Consider the following 11,415-nt stretch of genomic DNA (forward strand, 5'->3'; position numbering starts at 1 on the left):
AAATTAGATGGGTGTCGATTTGGAAGATTTGATGTTAGAACGAATGTAAGAAGACTGAGAAGGTCAATTGAGTTACTGGCGCAAAAAAAGTATAAGTTGGCAAAGTTTCACCAGTGATGTTGAGCCAAAACATTTTCTAGGCCCCTCATCACTAACAACTTTTTAGGGCGCTGATAAGATAAGAGTAACTGAGGTACCTTACCCAGGCTGCAGTGGGAGCTTCCCTCAAGGATGGATGCCAGTCAGGTGTCATGGGCCAAGGTAAGGCAGGTACCTAGGTAGGTAGGTAGTAAGTAAGCTCCCCAGCCTAGACGGGAATGGCTGCAACCTGCGGGAAGAGAAACGCCTCGAACGATGAATGGCGAGAATAAGCTACCTCGTATCTGGGGCGACTTCTGTTCATAGAATTTTGAGGCGTAAGGTACTCATCAAGACAATGAGTTTCGAGGGTTGCAGGAAGAGAGGAAGTACAAGTATAAATTAGGTACTATTGTCGTGCTAACAATCCATTAAAGTGCCCATCAGGTTGGATCTGGGCAGCTCCCGTCCTCGCCCGCTCAATTTGGTACTCGTACTCCACCTCCATCTTGGTCGCTACCCCCGTCCGTCCCTGCCGACCACCGACTGGACTTAGTTCAAGCGCGCGCTGAACCAACGCAACGTCATTCCTCCAGCTTCTCTCTCCCATCAACAATCGCCCAACGAACACAATCGCCAAATTCTATCGTTGATATTTCATTTGCGATGGACTACAGCTCCACGATCCACGACGTGGAGGATCCCGCAGGCGATTCACCATGGGGCAACTCCCCTGTGTCGTCTCCATCGCGAAACAACATTGCTGCCTTCAATCCCGCCTCAGCTGATGCTCCTCCTCCCTTTCGCTACAACACACAATCCTCGAATGGCCTGTCTCAGGACCAGCCTGCATCTCAGTCTGAAGAATTCCAGCGTCCAGGGACTGCGACTACAGCCTCTGGCACCGAAGATGGTACTGAGGCTTCAGGTACACTGAACACCTCAGAGGCGCAGTCGCAATCCACAGCCGCTGAACCGTCAGCGGGGGAGGACGGACAATCTCAAGCACATAGCCAGCAACACAGCCAGGCTGGTGTGCCGGCTTCACAGTCTGGACAGGAACAGCACCCCCCAAAACCGGCTGGGCCTCAGTATCGACTCCAAGCCAAGATTACGGGACTCGAACGCACTGGCAAGAAGGATCCCATCCTCCGATTCGATGTTCACGTACGATATCCGAGTTCTTTTTATACCTCCATGATGGACTGACAAGTCACAGACTAACATTCCCCGCTTTCGAACAACTCAATTCCGAGATGTTCGCCGTCTACACTCCGAGTTTGTCAAACTCGCCGATCATCTGATATCTGCGAATCCAGAGGTGTTTGTTCCTGCGGTCCCACCGCCTCTGACCTCCGCTGGAGCTGGGACAGACGAGGACGAGATTCGGGTCAAGGCCCTGATGCAGCGGTGGTTGAACTACGTTTGCGGTAACGAAATCCTGATGCGGGACGACGAGATGGTGCTCTTTGTGGAGAGTGACTTTGGTTATAGCCCCATGGTTAAGAAGAAGCAGCCAGCGACAGGCGTCCGCAGAAAGATTTTGAAGCAGTTTGCTCCACCCCCTGATGATACCCCCGAGCTTGCGGACGCACGTCCAACCGTCAAGCTCTTTTATCTTGGTAGCATGGATGCCGGACACAAGGTTGATAAGTTGGTGAAGGCCAGGAGGGGTAAGCTTCTAAAAACCGCACAAACCCAGCATGCTGAACATCTTTAGGACTTGGCCTCTCCGAAGCCGATTATGGTGCTAAACTCACAAGTATGCATGTCCAGGAACCCCATCCTGGTTTGGCAAATGCATATCGAAAGCTGGGTAAAGTCGTCCAGACCGTCGGCGACTATCATGCTGCCCAAGCGACAGCAGAGGCTACAACTATTGGCGACCCATTCCAATATCACTCACAAGACGCTTTCATCGTCAAGGAGTCGCTTACCAACCGCCAGATTCTGATTCGCGAATTCCTACAAGCTCAGGAAGCTACCCGTAGCAAGCTCAATGCGGCTGATCGCCTCAAGGCCAGTTCGAGTGTTCGCCGCGAAAAGGTGGACGAGGCCATCACGGCATTGGATGATGCTCGCCAGCACGAGACCTACTTGTACAACAAGACTAACCGTGTCACCCAAAACTTGGTCCAGGAGCGTCGTAAGTGGTTCTCGAGAACTTCTGCTGATCTCCGCCTGAGCATTAGGGAATATGTGCTCAGAGAGATTGAAGCTGAGAGGCGGACTCTGGCCCTGCTGGAGACGGTTCGACCGGATATCCGATCAATTGACGCCTCTGGTGGATTGAGCCGATTGGGTCGTGAGTCGCATCCTACCGTGCGTCGATCAAGTCTCGCAGCCAGTCAAGGCCCCAAGGGTGACTCTTGGAGTGGTGTTCCTCGCCGTTCAGACGCCACGGGTCGCAGCGTATCAGGCAGTCTCATCAGCAAGGTGTCGGAGGAGGGCGAGAGCGAAGAGAGCACCGAGGCAGCTCAAGGGCGACAGACGGGGGGCCGTGCCGGCCTTAAGGGTGTCAGCGAAGAGGATGACGAGGATCGTGTGGATGCCAGGAATGCTGCGAGCCGGCTGGCGGCCAGCACCTTCTAAGCAGCAGCAGCAACGAGTGCACTATGTGGATGATGAATAAGGGGCTTGCATCAGATTCCCTCCTCTTTTCGATAGCATTGCTCTGAGCCTGGTGTCATATGTAAAACTGGTTTTCTTAATAGCTGCGCTTGTGATCTTCTATTAGTCTCAGGCCTCATGAGTTTATGTGAAACGCCATGGCGTGTATGGAAATGCCGTGTAACAGCAGCACTATGCTTTTGATAATGTCATTGCGCTGCCGGAACCTCAGTGTCATTTATCACCATCGCTCGATCATGAAGGGATGGCGGTGTACAGAGTTGGTGGGTTGGTTACAAGGGAGACTGCACATCTCCCAGCTCCCGATTGTGGAGGATGCGACGTGATGACTGGCTTATCAAGTTAAAGCTGTGATAAAGACTCATGAGAGAGTTGTTCATGATCGCAAATGAGATCCGAGGAGTATGCTTCATCGTTCACATGAGCCTATGTCCTCATGTTGAGGAAGTCATTGATAGATAAGATAATTCGAGTTTATTGGATATACCTTGTCTGATGCTGAAATCCGGTCTGGACGACCCTGACTGTAATCTTGACCGAGGCCAAGCTGCAGAAAACACTTTACGCCATGTAACGGTCGCACAGAACATCTGTTCGAGACTCTGGAGGTGGTATGTAGATTGCATTTCTATGATGATTATGGCGAAACCTGCTGTACACATATGCTGTGTCACCCTGAAAGCATTGGGAGCGATGGCATAAGTAAGCTCTCAACCTCAGTCGAATAGCATATCCCGTCAATCTTGCATGAACAAGACCGTCAGCGACGCCCAAAATCGAACCAGCCAGTCTTGCAGGCCCCAATGGTTGTCAGACAGCACCCATAGGGCTGTTTCTAAATGAAGGCCTCAAGCGGAGGATTGAGACTGGCATCCTATCAAATACTGCCTTGAGACACATGTGCAGCTGGTTGGCTGTGTCCATTGACCTTCTTCATGAGTAATGTACATACTGTACTATAGGAGGGAGCTGACATGTGTCTTGCATTGTTTGTCTTCTCTTGAAATAGAGTTTGCGTGCTAGCATTAGTATTCCGCTCGCTGTCTGTTGTTGCAATCCAATGGGACAATGCCTGACTGAGCGAGGCCAGGCCAGCATCCAATGTACATACTATGTCGTGCTCAAGGAAGAGGCGGTCTGAAGGGATTGCGATTGCCTCCCTACACATAGCACTTTCATAACACCCTAGTTAGTACTTGGCAACTGTCATGGCATGAACTGTGTGGGAGCGAGTCAATTGTTTTGTCGATTCATGCCTTGGATTGTAGTGATACGCCTTCTGACGAGAGTAATAGAGTACTAAGTCTTCAGATCGTCTAGTGACTATGTAAGTTAGTCTGAAGAATATACCTATTCTCTGATGCTGATAGGTGACCAAAACATTAGATCAGTTGTCGGAATCCTCGCATAATGCCTGAATACTTGATAATAGGCTATCAATATGATGGGGCGTTTTACCCGCGACTGACGGTTATCAGAACTTACTTCCGACTGGGGTAGGCTTTCAAGACTTGGTTCAGTCTGTCACATCCAGGGGTTGGGATGAAGTAGTGGAACCCCAAGCGCATGGCATCTCGTCATTTCTGCACCTTGTGGCTAACCCTTAGAATAGACGTGCAGCAAGATAGCTACCGTAGGCGTAGGCCAATCAGTTGTGCAACTCTCTTGTGGTTCGTGAGTAGGTAACTTAGTGGCTATCCCGAACAACGGAATATTTCGCCTTGACAGAAAGTCAATGCGTCAAGGACTGAGCACGCACACGGACGGACGGTGTCAGCACTTGGTTCAGCTGTTGGGTTTGGATCAAGCTGAACTTTGCGGCAAGGATTGGAGCGAGCTGCATTCTAGAAAACTTCTCAACTTCCGAATGGGCCAGATAACCCTGGGATGACCCAGTCTTGGCTGTTGAAGCAAGCTTTAGCCTGGCTTTAGGCGAGAGGAAAGACGTGCAGATTGTTTTCGTGTGTTGGCTGTTGAAAATTTTCATGTTATGATGAAGCTGCTGGCACTCAGAACATGTACCAAGCCTACCATTCGCAATTGTTGGCTTTTGCCCATATAACACTCCCAAGTCATGGATGTGTCCACCGGTAGGAGACGCCATAGCCACACCTGGAGATCATCATTCATTCTCACCCCCATCGGGAGAGAACAGATCGCCGTGGTGAAGACAACTGAGAACATGGCGGAAGCAGTCCCACCCCATCCCCGCCAGGCGGAGGGAGGGAGGGAGGGAGGACTGGACCGTACTTACATACATATGGGGTCCGGGGTTTGGCCCTCTGATCCCTGCCAACTATAGATTTACTGTCGACATCGTGTTGCTTCTTCTGTGGTTGATCCTTGGCCCTTGGAACCCTTGATAAGGCACGACATGACAAGACCGACAAGTGGAGGTGATAAGCGGCTATGTATGTATAAATCTTGACTGATAACAGCCTAAGGCCTCGAATTGTTTCCCGTGTAATATTCTTCAGTTCATCTAGAGCAAAACTTTGGTTGTTCCAGCGAGAAATCAACCCCGAGACACTGTTCTGGACAGCACAAGATGTTTCCTACTATGCAAGGTAATGAGAGAGGACTGAGGACTGGAAGGTTGGTTCTTGGTTAAAGTTCTGCCCTTCGTCTGGAACTTGGAGGGGATGGATATCCCCCGATTGGTGTGATACACGGCTGGCAAGGTTAGTAGGTTAGTACCTTAGTAGGTAGGCAAATGCGGAAATACATGCATACATACATAATGGTACTCGAGGAGATTGCTATCAAAAAGGAAAGGCTCAGTTGAGACAAGAGAACCTCTGTGGCCACTTTTGCACCGAACAATGCGGACACCTTATCTGGTAATTATGCTCTCTTCTCTCATCAGTCTTGTTCAGCTTGACCTACGAGCATTGCAGAATCAAGCATGCCTCCACTGGCCTTGATCTTCTCGCAGCAAGCCACCCTTGGCCACCACCAACTCTTGAGACAAATTGATCACTTCTCAAATTCACTTCATGTCCCAGAAGTACGACGCAGGTAGGTAGTCAGCGGGGGATATGACTCGGCCCGTTGTCTAAAAGGCAGCCCTGCAATCTGAGACTCAACATGGCGTATCCATTGGCTGGTGGCTAACGACGGTTGGAAAACCGTTGACGACAGCTCTCGAGAGCTGGAACTGTCGAAATGGTCATGTTCCTTTTGTCCATCCATGGATGCCAATGAGACCGCTATTTGCACGGACACTCAAGCTTGGCCGGCCTTTCTCACACTGGGTTCCTCCCTCTGTTTGTTCCAGGTCGATATCAAAGCAATGCCTTGTCTTTAAATGCAGTCGTTGACGTTCCAGACACGTGCACCAATGACACTCTGTAGCTGTCATGGATGTCTTCCACAATCTCGCTCACCGCGATCTCGGGTTGATTAGGGACCACACCACGACGCTGCTTGTGCATGGCTACCTACAGTAGGACAAACATGGTCCCCGGTACACCTGGCCGTCTTCCGCCGCGGCGGAGGCATGCAACAGTATCTACGGCACACGTTCGTCACAACTGATGATCTTGTTTCCTTTTTAGAGCGGGCACCAGTAGTGGCCAGCATTGCCAAAACCCTCAGCACTCGTGTAAGCCGTGATCACGACAAGACTCATTTTCTTCTGGGCCCCAGCACGCCTTGTAGCCCTCCTCTGTCAGCGCCTGGACACCTGTCACCAAACCAACTACTAAGCTAGGTAGGTACCTACTAACCTACTACAATGTCCCTGTTCACGATTTTCCAGGACGACCCAGGAGGTAGACGCCGCTATTAGACCCTTGATAGCGCGCCCCGCGAACAAGCATTAGGGCCCTCAGTGACGCCCCATCTGTGCATGCAGGACGCCCGCCTGTTACAGGCTCGTCCGCCAAACATGCACCAGTTCTGCTTGGTGGTCCGGCCTCGGCCCAGGCACATGGCGACCATCTTGCTCTCTTGAGCATCAGGGGCTGTCGTTCTGCCGATACGCCATTGCCATCGTGCTAAGTCCTGCAGCTAGTAGTTTGCGATATGACAACACCTAACCTAACGGAAAGCTCCTCGTTTCCATTCCCACCGATAGCTTGTTGCTTCCTGACTGGGCCTTCTCCCTCCCAATTCAAGCGCCTCAAGACGTCGCTCCACCTTGGCACTGAGCATTTTGATGATGAGCACACGCCCTTGCTTCTGATTGCTCTCGATCCGGACTCCTCTGGCGAATTGCTCCGGAGGTTACTGGCGAGGAGTGTTATCTACTTAAGGGGTGGGAACCCGTCTTCCTCTGGCTCATTCTTCCTCGATCCAACGATACATAGCCCGTGTGAGCCTTTTTACCTGCCCAAACCGGCTCAAGCATTCGTGTCAAACAGCTCGAGGATATCAAGTCTTATATACTTCCATCTCTTACACAAATCCACCACCTACCTAAGGTAGGCACTTGGCACTTGGAGCGCCTCCACGAGCTATCCTAGGCCCTTACCCCCACGCGCTGGCCGTCTCCCACGTTTCCATCTCTTTCCACCAGCCAATCCCCTTTGCTGTATTTGCCCCAAACGGCAACTGATCAAGCCATCGCCCGACCTCAAGTCTCCATTCTCACCAACATCCCACCTTTATCCCACGCTTCAAGCGTTGTTGTTGACAGCTATGGCCCCAGTTGCTACGGGAGAGATCGCACCAACGCATCTACCCGCTGGTCCATCGAAGCCATTGAGCATCAGTGCCTCTGTCTTGCATGGTCCCCGCGATCTGCGACTGGTAAGCCGACCCTGACAACCTCTATGGTTGCTGTCGTTTCAGCCCTACCCGAACACTTGGCTGACTGACCCCGTTGCAGGAAACAAGGACCATTGAGGCTCCGGCCGCAGGGGAGCTTCAAATCGCTATCAAGGCGACTGGCATTTGTGGTTCAGATGTCTCCTACTACAAGAAGTTTGCCAATGGCGATCTCTGTGCCTGCCACCCACTGTCACTAGGCCATGAATCGTCCGGGGAAGTTGTTGCTATTGGTCCTCAAGTGAGCGGCTTCAAGCTGGGCGACCGAGTTGCTCTTGAAGTTGGTGTTGCTTGTGGAAACTGCGGCATCTGCCGTAAAGGTCGTTATAATCTGTGCAAAAAGTTGCGTTTCAGAAGCAGTGCCAAAACCTACCCTCACTACCAAGGCACGTTGCAAGAGAGGATTAACCATCCCGCTGTCTGGTGCCACAAGTAAGCCCAACACGATATTCCTGATAGCCCCGGTTACTGACCCGAATACAGGTTGCCCGACAACGTCTCGTTCGAGGCCGCCGCCCTCCTCGAGCCGCTGTCTGTAGCTATCCATGCGGTGAACCGTGCCAGGCCGGAGCCGGGCTCCACTGCCATTGTTATTGGTGCCGGCACCGTTGGCCTTTTGACTGCCGCAATGGCTCGTCAATCAGGCTGCACATCGGTTACAATCACCGATATCGATGCTGGGCGTGTCAACTATGCCATAAGCCGTGGATTCGCAACCCATGGCTTTGTTACCCCCTTATCTTGTTTGAACTCTCCAAACTATTCTTCTGGAATCTCTACGCCCGAGACTGGTATCATTACTCCTGCCAGCACCTTTTCAACCGCAAGCCGCTTTGATGGAGCCAAATCATTGGCGGCGGATATCCTTGCTTCGGCAAACCCTGCTGGTGCCTTCATGCTTGAGGAGGACGAGGATGGCGTGGATGTCACATTCGAGTGCACTGGAAAGGAGGTATGCATGCACACGAGCTTATATGCCACCAAAGCTGGCGGCAAAGTAATCATGGTGGGCATGGGAACTCCGATCCAGACTCTCCCTCTCTCCGTGGCTCACCTCCGCGAGATTGACATCCTGGGCGTATTCCGGTATTCCAACACATATCCCACCGGTATTCGACTTTTGTGTTCGCAAACTGCGAACCCCTCTGGCTGCAGCCTACCCTCGTTGGACGACATGGTCACCCACCGTTTCAAGGGCCTGGATCAGGCACAACGTGCATTTGAGCTAGCAACACGCACCAGTGACGACGAGGGCAAACTTGTCCTGAAGATTGTTATCGAGGCATAAGATCTTTCTCAAGATTGCCTTTTTACGACTTATGAATGATAGACAAAAAAGATATCCAAAAAGCTACGTATTCCAGTGGCGTATTTCACAGGAAAAGTGTAAATAGATTCTCAGTTATGAAGATACCAGCTACTATGCTGGTAGCTTGGAGGTAAGGTTGGGTTTGATTGAAGAGATACCAAGTATGATGTGAAGTGGCTTAATGGGCTGGAAGAATGGGTTGGCAAAGAGTTCGTCCTGACAGACATAGTCCGCAATATCAACATAGCCGCTTGATCCCATCTTGGCTTGACACATGAAGCCGGAATATCTCCACAAACAACTAGACTCGTGAACATGATATGGCTAACTAGTCTATGATTTAATTCATGTCTAAAACACGATTTGAAGTTGTAATCTACCTCAAACACCAAACGCCCGGCTGAATGCAACTAAGTCGTTTCTGTCGTACGCGTCGTCGTGCCTTCACGCGTATATCTAGCAATATCAGATCAGGAGATCGCCAGCTCCACGAATGTTATAAGCCGCTGGGTCAATGACAAAATCCTGTCCGGGGCCAGGAGGAGCACCACGACGGTGCGACGCCTTTGCGTTTTCGACAACATAGAACTTCTTGCCAACGTCACGGGCCTGGCTGACGCTCTGGACAATGCCGTTGAGGAGTCTCACCAGGTTGACATCATTTGCCTCGTGGAGCATCTCGCGCTCAAATGCGGCTCTGTCCGAGGGAATGACGAGGTCCAGGCGGCTGACGAGGGCCTGGATCTGGCGAAGCACTGTCGCTGATGGAGTGGTATAGTCGGCGTCCATGCTACTGGAATCGGCTGTGTTCCCGTTGATGTACGAGGGAGGAAGACGCTCAAGGTAGGTGGTGAGAAGGAGTATTCGGGACTGGAGCATCTTGATAGCGTTGGCCTTTGCTGTGAGGGCAGCAATTGTTTCGTCCTCTTCCGGCGTCAGAGCAACCTCATCATCCTGCGCAGTCGCCTTGTTGTGATCTTCGTCACGGCTCTCCACTAGTCGGCGTTTGCCCTTGCCATTTGACTCGATGGACAAAAAGGGCTTGTCTTCCTTTTGTGGAGCGGCAGCAGCGTTTCCTCCTGAAGCAGCAACGTAGTTCATGCTGATCATCTCTGTTTCGTCGGTCTCAACCGAGTAGGGAAGCTCTCTGAATTTGAGCTTGAGAGCGGGCTCCCCGTCATCCATCTTCTTGTCCTCTCCATCGTTATCCGCCTTTGGGTCGTCGACTTCATAATTGCTCTCGTAAATAGTGAGTGGAAGTCTGCCACCGACGGAGTGATCAAGGACCTGTTCCGGGTGGAACCCGAGGAGTATGGCTGACTCGTTCCAACCTTCGAGAATCTGATTGTGGATTGGTAGGATAGTCGGGGTCGGACCTGAAGAAGGCAGAAGAGTGTACCACCCAACGAGGTCGAGGTGTCTATCTTTGTGGACAGTGATCACTAGTACATATTTAGAGGGAGACGATGATAGCATGGGCGACTTTACTGACTCTGTTCTAACCGTGCGCCGAATTTCGTGGCATCGAGGAGGTATCCGCCTTGCACATTGGGCTCTTGTCGGGTGTGAGCCTCAAAGGCATGCTCGACTGTGATTTCGCGACCATTTTGTTGACCTAGCAAGACGCCAATGATGGGCCCTTCCTGTTGGCGAAGAGTATGCCGTGTGATGTAATCGGAGATGGTAAGGAGGACCAGTGGGTGAAGAACAGCCTGAAGCTCGGAACTCTTCTGGTTAGAGAGAAGAGGGTTGGCGGGGGTCGAGGCAGCCATGATGAGCTGAGGCGAAGACACTGCGGAGCGTCTAATGTCAGGTGTGTCGCGGAAATTATGAGGTGAAGTTGAGAAGGGGGTTGAGATTAGTGTGTTTGGTATTTGAATGAAGCTATCGTTAGCTTTGGTCAAGGCGGCGTTGGCGTGAAGGATGATGGAGATGAGTTGCTGGTGGACGGATCATGGGAATAAAGATGCCCCGCATCCATGCTAAGGTACCTAGGCTGCTACCTTAGTACCTAGAGCTCCAGGGCTACCTGAGCTAAGCCTGAGAAAGGTAATGGAGACTTGAATGTGGGGTCTGTTCCGTCAGTGATAGCAGCATTAGGTCAGCATTCAATTTCCGTTCTGAACTCGACATTGGCGGCATGTAACCCTGAATTTGTGCCGTCGTTTATTTAGAGTGACATGGATGTCATGACTATACGGAGTACAATGAATCAAATTAAGCATATGTGTGTATGTACTTTATGCTTGTCTGTAGGTATGAGCTGATATAATCCTATTATCAGTCTATTTATGGCATATCTATTGTCTATCCCTTGTTGACATTGACGTGACCTCGCTTGGTTGAGCAGATCCATGCCTATGCCCGTGCCTGTGGCTATGTAGTATGTATTTCTAAGGTGCTTTGATCATCATCCAGGAGTCGAAATCCAATCCGCCAATCCATTTGATACACCAGCTGCTTTGCCATGGTTGCAGGTTACTCGGCACAGCATTCACCAGCGGTAAAATACCTAGGCTTTGCTACTGTGTCGGTTCTTTGTACGAGAACTCAAACAAAAGTCGAATCTGATAAAACTTGTCACCAAGTACAACCCTTTGTTAACTCAAAAAGAAGCTTTCAAGCTT

The 11,415-nt window shown here is 51.0% G+C and overlaps 3 protein-coding genes across 3 annotated transcripts; 2 read left to right on the forward strand and 1 right to left on the reverse strand.

The window, feature by feature from the left end:
* Positions 1 to 744: 744 nt before the first annotated feature.
* On the forward strand, positions 745 to 2,670 carry FMAN_02912 (uncharacterized protein; the record flags this gene model as incomplete). The annotated part of the gene is made up of 3 exons (XM_041831662.1): positions 745 to 1,245; positions 1,298 to 1,751; positions 1,799 to 2,670. 3 exons carry the CDS (start codon positions 745 to 747, stop codon positions 2,668 to 2,670), a joined length of 1,827 nt encoding a protein of 608 aa, XP_041682203.1.
* A 4,680-nt stretch (positions 2,671 to 7,350) lies between these two features.
* Positions 7,351 to 8,767, forward strand: FMAN_02913 (uncharacterized protein; the record flags this gene model as incomplete). Its single annotated transcript, XM_041831663.1, has 3 exons — positions 7,351 to 7,461; positions 7,541 to 7,911; positions 7,963 to 8,767. 3 exons carry the CDS (start codon positions 7,351 to 7,353, stop codon positions 8,765 to 8,767), a joined length of 1,287 nt encoding a protein of 428 aa, XP_041682204.1.
* A 486-nt stretch (positions 8,768 to 9,253) lies between these two features.
* Positions 9,254 to 10,560, reverse strand: FMAN_02914 (uncharacterized protein; the record flags this gene model as incomplete). The annotated part of the gene is made up of 2 exons (XM_041831665.1): positions 9,254 to 10,230; positions 10,281 to 10,560. The coding sequence occupies 2 exons, from the start codon at positions 10,558 to 10,560 to the stop codon at positions 9,254 to 9,256; spliced, it is 1,257 nt and encodes a 418-aa protein (XP_041682205.1).
* Between the last annotated feature and the right edge of the window lie 855 nt (positions 10,561 to 11,415).

Source organism: Fusarium mangiferae (assembly GCF_900044065.1).
Source record: "Fusarium mangiferae strain MRC7560 genome assembly, contig: FMAN_scaffold006, whole genome shotgun sequence".
NCBI classification, from domain to species: Eukaryota; Fungi; Ascomycota; class Sordariomycetes; order Hypocreales; family Nectriaceae; genus Fusarium; species Fusarium mangiferae.